At 43.7% G+C, this 13,141-nt stretch overlaps 1 protein-coding gene across 2 annotated transcripts in view; it reads left to right on the forward strand.

Moving 5' to 3' along the window:
• The window catches only part of KHDRBS3 (KH RNA binding domain containing, signal transduction associated 3), a 178,924-nt gene that overhangs the window by 140,115 nt on the left and 25,668 nt on the right, over window positions 1-13,141 (forward strand). For both annotated transcript variants that reach the window (XR_008597424.1, XM_054985168.1), the window contains exon 7: window positions 6,362-6,444. Coding sequence is in view for 1 of the 2 variants with exons in the window: in XM_054985168.1 (XP_054841143.1) it covers window positions 6,362-6,444 (83 nt within the window). In the remaining variant the exon portion in view is untranslated. The remainder of the gene's footprint in view (window positions 1-6,361; window positions 6,445-13,141) is intronic.

Below are 13,141 nucleotides of genomic sequence, written 5' to 3' on the forward strand. Positions count from 1 at the left end.
TAGAACTGAGGTGTGATGGTATCAGATGGAGGCAGGACTCCAAGGGGGAGGCAGGTGGCAACCAGAGGCCAGTCTTTTTCAGCGTTGACCCTCTCACTTTTGGCAAGCCTTCCTCCTCGAGGTTGGCCTCATGCCTACTTTAATGTCTTTTAGGCACCAATTCTTATTACTCACGCTTTTAATGGAAGTATTGTGTCTTTTAAAGTTCTTTTTAAAACATTTTTCTAGCCTGAGGTCTATTTTATGGGAACTATATTAAGCAACCGATTATTGTTTTTTATGTCCCTGGTGGGCTGTTTGTTTTAATATCAATAATTTGATGGGGCTTTTTTTAAACTGTGTGCACTTCCTCAAGCGGTCTCTGGAGAAGTGATACATACATTTTCTGAATAAACAATTTCATATGTATGCCCTCACTGAGGGTGGTACGCACATCTAGTACTTTTCCTATGTATTTTCCATCAATTACATCTACACTTTGGATCAAGCTTCTAGAAATAGTGTGCAAGGAGTCATCTTTGCCGGCCTTTGAAAGACAGTGTGATTTCTTGAAAGGCCTTTGCCCACTATCTGTTAAAATGGGATGTCTCTGTGTTTTTTTTAAAGCTATAATTATCATTAGATTGCTCCTGGCTTTTTTAAATTGATGTTGCTTTTTGGATATACTGTGCATTTTGTTTGTGAAGATGAGGTCTTAGTCTGATTATAATTGTAAGCTACCTTGAGTTAATGGGGAAAGGGGAGAGAATTTTTTAAAGAGTATTGACAGGCAGATACCCCAGTGTTTGGCTCGGATGGTGGTACAGCAGGCAGTTTTGATTAGCTCTGCCTTCTGGAGAGAGTGCCACGGGTGGGCCCAGATTAAATTAGCACCCTTCCCGCTGCAGAGACCTCCCATGTTGTTCCTCATAGTCCACTATGCCCCAGGAGCAGCATTTTGTGCAGTAGGCTGGAAGCCGAGGGAGCCGAGTTCTAATCTGCTGTTAGATAATACAGTATGAAGCCAGTCTCCTTGTTTTGTAATTTTGCATCTAACTGCAGCTGGCGAACCCCTGAACTCTGTCAAAGAAAGGCAGATCTCAACCCCACCAACCCTAACCTTGCATCGGGCTTTTCTCGAGCCTACATCCAACCCATCTAGTTCCCTCAGACCTTCCAGAAGCCCGAGCACATTGAGCACAAAGTTGCGTTTTCCTTGCCAACTGTCTGAGCCTTCTTAGAACAGTGTGCCTCCTACTTACTTTCGTGAAACATTCCAGGAGAATGGGCCTTTGTTTTCAGTGCACCCCACAACTTAAACCTTCTTGTACTTGTAAACAACAAAATTAAAATCTGTAGATCTTTGCAATAGCTTTCAAATATATCTTATCCCAAAATGTTGCTTTCAAGATGTGTAGTGTTAGTCTGTCTGTAGCAGTTGAAAACAGCAAGAATCCAGTAGCACCTAGAAGAAGACGAACAAAATTTGTGGTAGGGTAGGAGCTTCATGAATCACTGAAGAAGTGAGCTGTGACTCATACCCTGCCGCAAATTGTGTTAGTCTTATAGGTGCTACTGGACTCCTGTTCTTGAGTGCTTTCAGAGTTTCTATTTCTATTCATGCCGAATATTCTGCAGAGGAACCCATGCATATCTTTCATAGAATCCTTAAGGCCTTGCAGAGGATCTGAGGGAATGGCCTGGGGCATCCATTCAATACCCATTAGGAGTTGGCCTGTCCTCTTGTTCCTCGCCATCCTTCCATTTGAACTGGTATGTCCTGCAGAACACAGACACATCCCCTTACTCATTCAGGGATGAAATGGGTAGTGGTGAGAGTAAAACCAGTGGCAAGTGAGTTCCCATGGGGTTATTGCCCCGAAGGGCTGCTGGTGGCCAGGAAGAAGCCAAGCCCCACTAGCAGCCCTTGGGACATTCATAGTTTAAAGTGGGTTGCCGTGTTGTTCTTCAGTTAAAGAGCAAACTTCGAGTCCAGCAGCACCTTAAAGACCAACAAGATTTCCAGGGTATAAACGTTCAAAAGCTTGTACCCTAGAAACCTCGTTGGACTTTTGGGTGCTACTGGACTCAGTCTTGCTGTCCTACTTTCATGACGTTCTCGTTGAGAAACCCCTGCTTAGTTTCCCCAGAAGCCCCGTTCCCTGGAATTCAGTTTAGTATTTATCATGAATATACTAGTTAAAGAATGTTCCCCGTCCCATTTGTCTGATCGTTCGAATGTAGACTTCTGTCAGGGTGATCAATGGACATATCTGGATATTTATTAATGTCTTTCAAACCAACTGTTTCTCATTAGATGCATTTTTAGAGATTGCTCCCATGGCGTACTCTGCCTTGCTGATGGCAACATCTGTTGAAGAACAAAACTGTTAGGGTGGAAACGTTAAAACTTTACATATACTCCTTTAGGCTTCCTTAGAAACACAGTGGAGATACCAGAACTCTCAGTAGTCTTCCCACTGATCATTTTTTAAAACAAAACAAAACAAAATGCTTAGACTAAACACACCTTTAAATGTTGAACGGCTTAAACTTTTTTTCCTTCTGTCAAACTACTATTGTCAATGTTGCAAACATCTCAGAGAGAGCATAGCCTTCTGGAATACAAAGAGAAAGGCGGGCTTGATTCCAGCAAAGGGCAAGCAGAAAGGATTAGCACAGTTCTACTTGCGCAAAATGCGCTGCGCCGCCTAACGCTTTCCTCCCCATATATCATAGTGCCCGGCAATTGGTTGCTTAAGATCTCACCTGGGCAGAAGTTGACTTAGTACAAGTGGCTCCTGCTATTCATGCATTTCTGCTCGTGCCAGATCTCTTTCTTTCAGAACTCGCTTCTAGGGGATTTCCAGCATGTTGACCTTGTGAAAATAACTAACATTGTAATAAAAGTGAGCAAAAATGTAGCGTCCGACCCTTTAGCAGGCTTAGCATAATTTATTTACTAATTTGAGGGCTGAATCTGAAACTGTAATTCCCAAGCGTGTGGGAAGGAGCTCAGTACCATTTCCCGGAGGCCCTTGCTCTTGGGCCAACGGTACAGCATGTGTCAGATATTCTTCACAGACCGATCTCGTAGTCCACATCTTAGCTGCAAGATTTCTCCCACCCCCAGTCTCTGAAATTACAGGAAGAGATTTAATTAGACCGTCCTGTGCTTTATTGTGATGCTGCTTTGTGTTGGCATTCACATGAGCTGCTTTGATGCTAGACTTCCCAGCGCCATGACTACTTGTGTAATCTCTGACAACAAAACTAATCTTTAGCAGCTTCAATTGGATCGGCTTTTTCTGTAATAAGAAACTTAATTAAAAGGGGAGGGTATGCTCGTCGAAAGTCCTCGGGATTTGTTCCTCCTTTGAAATAACAAAACACGGCTTTTGACAAGAGTCTTCAAAACTATTTTTGGTCTTTGGCATGAATGCAGAAAGCTACCCAATGGCCCGATCTTAGGTCTGTTGGTTAGGATGTAAATCCTACTCGCTTCAGTCCCAGTAAGCATGCCTAGAATAACTGAATAAGTTTGGGCAGTAACCACAGAAGTCCTTGACATTGAACACATTTAGCAAGGCCAAACACTGACAAGTATTCCTATTATGACTTCAAGGGGAAGGAGTTAGTTGCTGCCCTTAAATATAATCCTCAGAAGTTTGAGGGAAGCCATCCTGCCCCCTCTGCCCCTTTTCAAGTTTCTGGTCATGCTGTTGCATGCTCCCTTCCAGTCCTTAAATTCCCACAAGGGCCTCTGATCCCAGTCACCCCATAACGGTATTGGCATGTCCTACCAATGCTGGCAAGCGTGCTAGAAAAACCGTAGTTTGCCCCAACAACTTGCCTTCTACTATACTGTGCTGTTCTACTGTGTTGAGCCAGTTTGGTGTCGTGGTTAAGAGTGTGGGACTCTAATCTGGAGAGCCGGGTTTGATTCCCCACTCCTCCACTTGAAGCCAGCTGGGTGACCTTGCGTCAGTCACAGCTCTCTCAGAGCTCTCTCAGCCCCAACCACCTCACAGGGTGTTTGTTGTGGCGATAATAATAACATACTTTGTAAACCGCTCTGAGTGGGCATTAAGTTGTCCTGAAGGGCAGTATATAAATCGAATGTTGTTGTTGTTATTTATTATTCTACTATACTACCGTGCCAGGGGCAGAGGGGGGCAGAGTATGGTGGTTGAGTACATGCTTCAGTGTTGCTTAATGTAAAAAACATGGTTTACTCCATCGGCTTCTGTTGTCAGGGTCATTTTCACACATTATCAGAGCAGTGACGGTAGGTTCCCCACCAAGTATATCCTTGAGAGCCACTGTCGGTCCCTGTTTTTTGACACATGTACCTAGCATACCCACTGTGACTCGAATAGCCCAGGTGAGCCTGATCTCATCAGATCATGGAAGCTAAGCAGGGTCAACTTTGGTTAGTAATTGGACGGGAGACCTCCAACGAAGACCAGGTAATGGCAAATCACCTCTATTAGTCTTTTGCCATGAAAACCCCACCTGGGGTCGCCATAAGTCACTTATGACTTGAGGGCACTCTATCAATACCTAGCATACCCACATTTCCAAACTTCTGTTTTGTCACATTCACACACTACATTTTTAGGCATATGCCTTAAAACTGCATGTGAAGTGGCCCACATCCAGGGGATTTTATGATGAAAATGCAAACTGTTTTTTGAGAAGTGCCAGAATCTCTCAAGCTGTAACTCTCAGCAAGAATGTTTTGGCTTAGTGGAGGAATGTGGAGCTTTTGAAAATAGGATTCCAGTTTTATTGGTTTAAGTTGGGTTTTAGCAGGCTTTTCTTACGTAATATCACGAACCACTTTCAGTAAAATTTCTCTAAGGCATGAAAGGGACAAGTCTACAAGCGTGCACATACCTCTTTCCCCCTTCCCTATGTACTCAGTACAACACATATAACATGACCAGACAGAACTCTCCAGGACAGCAAGAAATTTTGCATTTCAAAAAGCAGTGGTGAGCCTAATTTCACTTCACATTCAAATCTCTGATTTATTTGAAATTCAGAATATATCAATTTATATGCAGAACTGGCCAAATTAGAATAAATGTGCAGCACTTGAAACCTCAAACACAGAAAATATTAACATGAAGATGTCAAACCTAATTAAGGGCAAGCTTTAAAGGATTCTTGAGCTCCACTTGATGACTGCTACTTAAAGGGAATGGGGGGGGGGTTGTAGGAGAATTTGAGATGAGTCTCTTACCGTCTGTTTTGGTAATATAATCCAAGGTAAACCATTAAGTCATTCTGTGAGTTTCTTTCTTTTTTTTACCATGTCTATCACATTTGTATGTATAAAGCATAACCTAGGGATCCCTAACTTTGCTTAACATTCGAGCCACTTTGGAATAAAGAGATACCTTGGCCGATTCCAGACGACTAACCTGAAGGCGCTGCATGCCGCCATGTTCCGGATCGCGACGGGGAAAACGCGGTATTTCGCGTTTTCCCCATCGCGATCCGGAACATGGCGGCATGCAGCGCCTTCAGGTTAGTCGTCTGGAATCGGCCCTTGTTTAATACAGCTATAGGTTGAAATGAATGGGACAAATCAAGAAGCTAAAGTATTTAACAATGTGAAATTGGAGGTATGGGAAATGGAAGAAACAAAATGAGTGCAAGTATATCTTTAGGTGGTAAAGGGAATAACTGGGTGGTAGCAGTCCTCATCTGTGATCTTGGGTCACAGCTGGTGGTTTGGGGAGTGGCTTTGCCCCCCCAGCACAGGCATTTCCGGATTGAAATAGAGGGTGACACTGTTGACCCACATGTTTGCAGAGCAGACCACTGACTAATTAGCTAGGATATTAACTGACTAATTATACTAACAGCTCATTTTCGTCTTTCACAGTTGGATCCAAATAACTACTTTAGCAGAGGTCTTAGCCATATCAGTGGAGTTTTGAATGCGATTCCTTTGAATTGTGAACTCCCAGGCCACTTCACAGACTGGGTCTGAAACTGTTCATCATCTGGCCTGGGGACTGCCGTTCTTGAAACACGAGTCTAACTTCTGGGTGGGCACAATATTAAAGTTGAACTAAGCTTTGGGACTTGACCCACGTCTACTGCTCCATGAGTAGATCAAGATGGATAGCCATGTGAGTCTGTCTGTAGCAGTAGAAAAGAGCCAAGAGCGCAGTAGCACCCATAAGACAAGACTAACAAAATTTATGGTAGGGTATGAGTTTTCATGAGTCACAGCTCACTTCTTCAGATACCTTTTTCACTGCTCCATGGGTGAATTCCAGGGGGAGAATGCGATTTTCACCTCAAAAATGTGAGTCTCGAGTGTTCTGAGATAGCTGTCTTCAGTCCTGCCCTTTTTCACCCCCAGGATTATGACGATGGATACGGCACTTCATACGACGAGCAGAGTTACGATTCATATGATAACAGCTATAGTACCTCAGCACAAAGGTAAGGGAGAGTCCTTAATGTGTTTGGGATGGTTGTAGAAGCAAAGTTTATTGTCAAGGTCAGAAGTTTTGTCTCGTAGTTGCTCTCTTAATGCATGTGGATGTGTTAACTTGTAGACATGCATGCGTCAGAGCTTCATGTCTTGGTCTCTTTGAGGTCACAGTTCACTTGCAGCGATCCCCCCCTCCCCATCTCTCTATGCTCTAGATAGCCGTGCAATTTTAATAGCGCCAAGTATCCTGTTTTGTGATTGAGATAAATCCAGACCCCTGGCCTGTCAACCAGATGCTGCTGCCAGCATTTCGGCCCTTGATTAATTTCTAGATCATGTGAGCAGATTGCGATGTCGCATTCAAGGCTGAGAACGTGCAGGGAGATATCTGATCATATAAATAAGTTCGACCACTTGTGACTCCAACAACAAAATGCAATTTTATAATCCTTTAAAGTGCCCTAAGTAATTGAAAGCTCGTTAGCAACTTAAATCTTCCGTGCTGTATGTGTTTCTGAGTGAGTGAGTGAGTGAGTGAGTGAGTGAGTGAGTGAGTGAGTGAGTGAGTGAGTGAGTGAGTGAAGGTAAATATTAAATTCCAAACTCTATATAAATTTTAACTGGCAATATTTGCAGAACTTTGTCATGGGCTTTCTTGGGCAACTTGCACGATGTGGATTTTTTTTTAACAGATATTTTGACAGTTCATTTCACTTCAGTTGTAGGGATTTACCTGTATGGGAGTGGACCAGGAAGCCTTACTGGGTTGTTCTCATTGGCAGTTAGCTACATAACTAGAAGAATTAGAGGATTTTTAAAAGAATTAGTTCTGGCAGTTCAGTATATCGAGACTTCTGTGAGTTGTGCTGGCTTCAGTCACTTGGCTGTCTTTGACGGCTTGATCAGAAGAGGATGATAGTGAAGCAAAAGCAGACGCCGGTGGGACTTCGCCTTTTTGCGCTTGTTACTTGTGCAAAGTCCCACTGGCGCTAGCATCCTTGTTTAAATCAAGCGTAAAGCAAGAAAGATTGTGGTAACTCCTTAATGCTAAAGGATAATGATGAACGGAAATAAGCCCCACCAAACAGGTACACATTTAATGAGATACGTAGACCAGTTTTCTGCAGTAAACGTTGAGAACAATCATATTGGGGGGTACGTTGCTGAGCATTTTTCTGCATTATACTCTGGGACAAGCTGTTTGGTAGTCCAGCTGCTACGAGTTTGGATTTAACACTAAGTGAAGGCAAGCAAAAAGTCTGTATGATTCTGTACAAGATTAGCAGGCTGTTCTTATAGGACGTATTCATCAAGCTTCCATATATTGGTTGGAATTGATGGCGTTTTTTTCCCTGCAAATTTTCTACCTAGTGGTAACTTGAACTGCAGAAGTTTCAGGGTACAGTAACAGCTGAAGTCAGTGTAATGTAGAAGTTAGAGTCTTGGGCAAGGATCTGGGAGACCCAGGTTCGAATCCCCACTCTGCCATGGAAGCTTGCTGGGTGACCTTGAGCTAGTGATACAGTCTCAGCCTAACCTACCTCACAGGGTTGTTGGGAGATGAACACGGAGGAGAGAATGATGTAAGCCGCTTTTGGTCCCCATCGGGGAGAAAAGTGAAGTAAATAAACCTTCACAATGCACTCTTCAAAAACCCCTCCTTGTTTATTTGTCCCTGCATTAATCCCTGTATTACATAAATGCCTTAATGCCATCTTCATTTGTTTAATTCCCAGTATGGAGCACTACTGAATTACATTATAATACCCATTGAGCTCTGCACTGCACAGTAATCTCACTCAGATTTAGAGTCACAAGAATCCGGCACTTTGGATGGCGCAGAACGTAAATATTAGAGCAATTTTATCACACAATCCCTCCGATTAGAACCTAATGGGAGGACAGAATTTTAAAGAGAGGCTTATTCCTAAAGATCTGCAAACTGCAGTTTAGGCACATTCTATGAAGACAAATTGTGCTGAAACGCGAAATCTGTTTAAAAACATTACATTACGGAAAATTAGGCCAACGGCCCGTGCGCCTTGAGGGCTTCCGCCGTTTTGCCGTACAAGTGTTTGCCGAGACAATAACGGGGGCAAATGCAAAGCGCTGCTAATAAATCAATTGCCGATGTCGGCTCCCTATTTAATGTTCTCCAGAATACATAAGATTTATCACAGAGGAATTGTGGAATAATGGTAGAGTATGGAAACAAAGTCCACCGGGGAGATGTACTACATCATTTGGATTTAACGCTGCCATCTGCTTAATAGCACCGAGATGACTACAGAGGTACTTATGATCAACCATTCATAGCAGTGACAGATGCTGCGGAGAGTTAACACGGCAGAGAATGAGGTTTGTTACTAAAATTCAGATATGTGACAAGGTTGCAGAAATGGGGAGGGGAGGGGGGTTGTTACCTGCCCCGTGATGCTCCACCGGTTCCGTTTCTGCCTTTCATAGGGCTGTAGCCGACCCCCAATTTTGCAATCTAATTTGCTCTGAGAAGAGGCAAATGAACATTACACAACACTTCAACTTCCTTGTGGGTTACCTCTCAGGAGGCCCGTGAAGGATGGCAGCATGAGTGGAGTGACTTTGAGAAAAACGTTGCGCATTTTGCTAGTTGCTTCTGTGAATTTTTAGATTCACAAAAGGGTCTCCTTTATAAGCCTAAGCTCCGAGATCAATTAGCAGTGGGTTCCCTGTCGCATCCAAGGATGTCTGGAACCATGGAAGACTACATTTCCCACGATCGCCAGCAACCCTGAATGTTGCAGCAAGCACATGTTGTAGAGTACAGACCCTTAGACCTTCTGCTGTTATAGGTGTACTTTTGAGCCAGCCAGATTCTGAACTGTCGGCAGTCTAGTCAAGTTCGGGTCCTCCATTGGACAGGAAGCTCCTTTAGATCCAGTTTCCATCGCACCTTTATTTCGGAGTTCACTGCATCACGAGCATTAATATTGCTTCAGTGATAGCTGCTGTTTCTTTTTAAAAGGTGGTTTTCTTTATTTGCATTAAGGTTACATTTTTGGCCTTGCATGTCAGATATGCCCCTTTCTCTGGCCTGCAATTTAATATCTTGGTCATTTTTTCTCCTACCATTTTTATTAGTGCTGTAAGGGCCAATATAATGCCTTTCTCTTAACTGCCACATTCTTTTAGTTATATAAATATTCATACCCTGTTTTTCTTCCTAATGGGAACCCAAAGCTGTTTACTATATTTATTTCCCATCCTGTGTTTTGTCCTCACAACTCTTGTGTGGTAGGCTAGGTTGAGTGTCAGACTGGTCCAAGGCCAGCCAGTGAGCTTCTGAGGCAGAATGAATATTCGAACTACGGGTCCTAGTTTGGCACTCCACCATGCTACAGTTGTTGTGTTTAGTCTATTTGTCATCATAGAACCCATTCCAAGGAATATGCATTCGCCACTTTCATAAAACTATTCATGTAAGCAAATGCTGTACGCCACTCTGGTGGTTTCACCAGAGGACTAAATTCAACACAGGAGGCAAATAAAATAACTTTATAAAGAGAGCCAGTTTGGTGTAGGGGTTAAGAGTGCGGGACTCTAATCTGGAGAACCGGGTTTGATTCCCCACTCCTCCGCTTGAAGCCAGCTGGGTGACCTTGGGTCAATCACAGCTCTCTCAGAGCTCTCTCAGCCCCACCCACCTCGCAGGGTGTTTGTTGTGGGGATAATAATGGCATACTTTGTAAACCTCTCTGAGTGGGCATTAAGTTGTCCTGAAGGGTGGTATACAAGTCAAATGCTGTTGTTGTTGTTGTTGTTAACTAGTTTAAGGCAAAACAAGGATATTGTAGGGAGGACTGATTTCCTAACTCCAAGTCCCAGTACCTGTTTGCTGGAGGCCGAGATCCCCAAAGCAGCAGTGATGCCACCCTGCCGTTGTCAATCACTGGCTGAAGAGGCGAGTCAGTAAAATTCCTCAGACTTCCTGTTTTTCTCTCTTCAAAGTGTGTGTTTTAATTAGAATATTTGCTCTTGGAGATGCTCATTGGAGGCAGATGTTCCGAAGTGGTGGTACTGAGATTTCGAAGTCGTACTAAAATTTAATTGCAAACTTTGTGCTTCCAGTGCTCTGAATTATATTTAAGTCAACCGAGCGTCTTCAGGGCATACCCAAACGCGTTCTGCTTTCTCTGAGTCACTAGTCCCGTTGACTTTCAACCAGGGCTTGATGTCTAAAATGGGAAGTGTTGCATTTCAAGCCAGTCTGTCAAGGTGATGCTTTTGATCTTGGAGGGCCTACTCCCCTGCCCCAGATGGTGTGTGATGGAGGTGGGCTTTGGTGATAGAAGGGCCTTTTGCACAGTCTTAGACGGGACAGAGGGCAGGCTCAAATTAGGCAGACTTACATAGGATATATGGCAGCTGCAGTCTTGTATAACCCAATAATGCTGCTTTGTCACCAAGTATTTACAGCACAGCCCGACCTGGATAGCCCAAGCCTAGCCCAATCTCTGAAGCAAGGCAGGGTTGGCCATGGTTAATATTTGAGTGGGAGACCTCCAAAGAAGACTAGAGCTGCTACTCAGTGGCAGGCAATGGCAAACCACTTCTGTACGTCTCTTGCCTTGAAGATCTTATGGGATCGCCCAGCACGCTAGGTACATAGGACAACAGGGCATGCAGCACCAGTCCTAGTACATTGCTTATTCTTTGGTCTCATCGTATTGATTGTATGTACTTCCACTACGTAATCTGCTTTGAATCTCTGTGACACAGGCGAACTATAAATATAGAAAATATGCAGACATTGGCTGTTTCCTATCTGGAAGCATTGTGAACAGGAAGTACAGCAGACTTGAATTTCCTGTTCTTTTCACCTCTACATGGTTAAAGCCAGTATTAGATCCATCAGATAAGCCTCCCTACTGGTCTCCCACTAGCAAGGGGGCTGTATAGTCATCTGCCCCCCCCCCCCATGCATGTGACATTGCAGGATGCCACACCTCCCCTCTTTTTTAAGTCGTCTTACGTTCGATGGGTAGAGAAGAGTGCGAGGGGCCATCTTGGGATGCTGGAATTTATATCTGCTGATTTACTGAAATTTATGTCCCTCTTGAGATTTTTGATTTTACTGTTTTATTCCTTGTATTTTTACTTATTGTAACCCACCCTGAGCCTGCTTGCAGGGAGGGCATTCTAGAAATGCATTATTATACACCAGCATGCAAAATTTATTTTGGACAAGACGGTGAACAACAAGGAACGGGAAACAGGTCTCAGCGACATCCTCTGTTCCCCTGTTTATTTTTGGGTTCAGGAGGACAAGGGTGATACCAGGCAAAGCTTCCCCCTCAAAGAATTGGTTGAAGAATACTGTCAGTGCCACTGAACCGTGTTACATTCCAGTCCCTAGAGAGCCAGGCACATCAGTACATGGGGCAGGGGGCGTGGCTCAGGGGTAGAGCAACTGCTTTGCATGCAGAAGGTCCCAGGTTCGATCTCCAGTTAAATAAGGTAGCAGGTGATCTGGAAGCCCATGGGGAGTCACTGCTGGGCAGAGTAAACAATACTGACCTTGATAGATGAGTGGTCTGACCTTGGAATTAGATGACTTTATATGTTTGTGTTCAACCGTACGTGCCTAATGCAGAAATAACCTTTTCAAGTGGGATTGAAGCTGACAGGCAGCATAGAAGGGAGCATTGGCCAAGCATCAGGGTGCCGTATATACCTGCGTGGTTGAAATCTGGGTGCAGTTAACTGTGTCAATTGAATGAGGGCTGATTTAGGCATTTTTAGCTAGCTGAGATTGCAACTGGAACATCCCTTGTCCTGTGGGAGCTGTCCACATGGCGGGGAGTTAAATACCTCTTCCATGTAGACACATAGAATGTCTGCCCATCACTGTTGTGCGCGCATGTTCCCCTTATTACCAGCATATACATGGAGTTTGAGAGGGCTGGGAGATAGGGATTGTCTCTTCTTGCTGGGTCAAGGGGCAGTCACTGGGGAACACCTAGGTAACTTGTCAGCTACCTCCAGCTAAATAGAGACCCACGTCTGAACTGCAGACTACTCTACCTTGGTCGTCTGCGGAGGGAACACTTGGCAGCAACCCAGCTCTCATTATTTGGCTGGATTATTGGGACTGTGTGACGTTGAAAAATTGTATTGGTTTCTGATACATTGTACATGCTCACTGAAAGATCGCTTACTTAGATACTGGATTCTGGTGTTATTTCTTTATTGTGTATAAAACAAATTGATTGGTTATAGATAAGAATTAGACTCTTTAGAAACAGAGGAGTTAGCCGTGTTAGTCTGTAGTAGCAAAATCAAAAAGAGTCCAGTAGCACCTTTAAGACTAACCAACTTTATTGTAGCATAAGCTTTTGAGAATCCATGCATCTGACGAAGAGAACTGTGATTCTCGAAAGCTTATGCTACAATAAAGTTGGTTAGTCTCAAAGGTGCTACTGGACTCTTTTTGATTTTACTCTTTAGAAGTTGTTAAGCTTTTGTATTTATACTTGATTCAAGTGTTGACTGTTTTTGCTAAACATTGCATCGCTTAGTGATAAGAGAGAGGGGAACTGTTGCTGTGGTGGTTGTACCTTGGTTCCCCCCAGAGTGCCTCTTGTTTGGTAGATAGGAACACCTTTGTGGACCAATGATTTTTTTGGCTACACAAATTATATTAATGAGCTGAGATAAATATGTAAT

Source organism: Eublepharis macularius, chromosome 7 (assembly GCF_028583425.1).
Source record: "Eublepharis macularius isolate TG4126 chromosome 7, MPM_Emac_v1.0, whole genome shotgun sequence".
Lineage (NCBI taxonomy): Eukaryota > Metazoa > Chordata > Lepidosauria > Squamata > Eublepharidae > Eublepharis > Eublepharis macularius.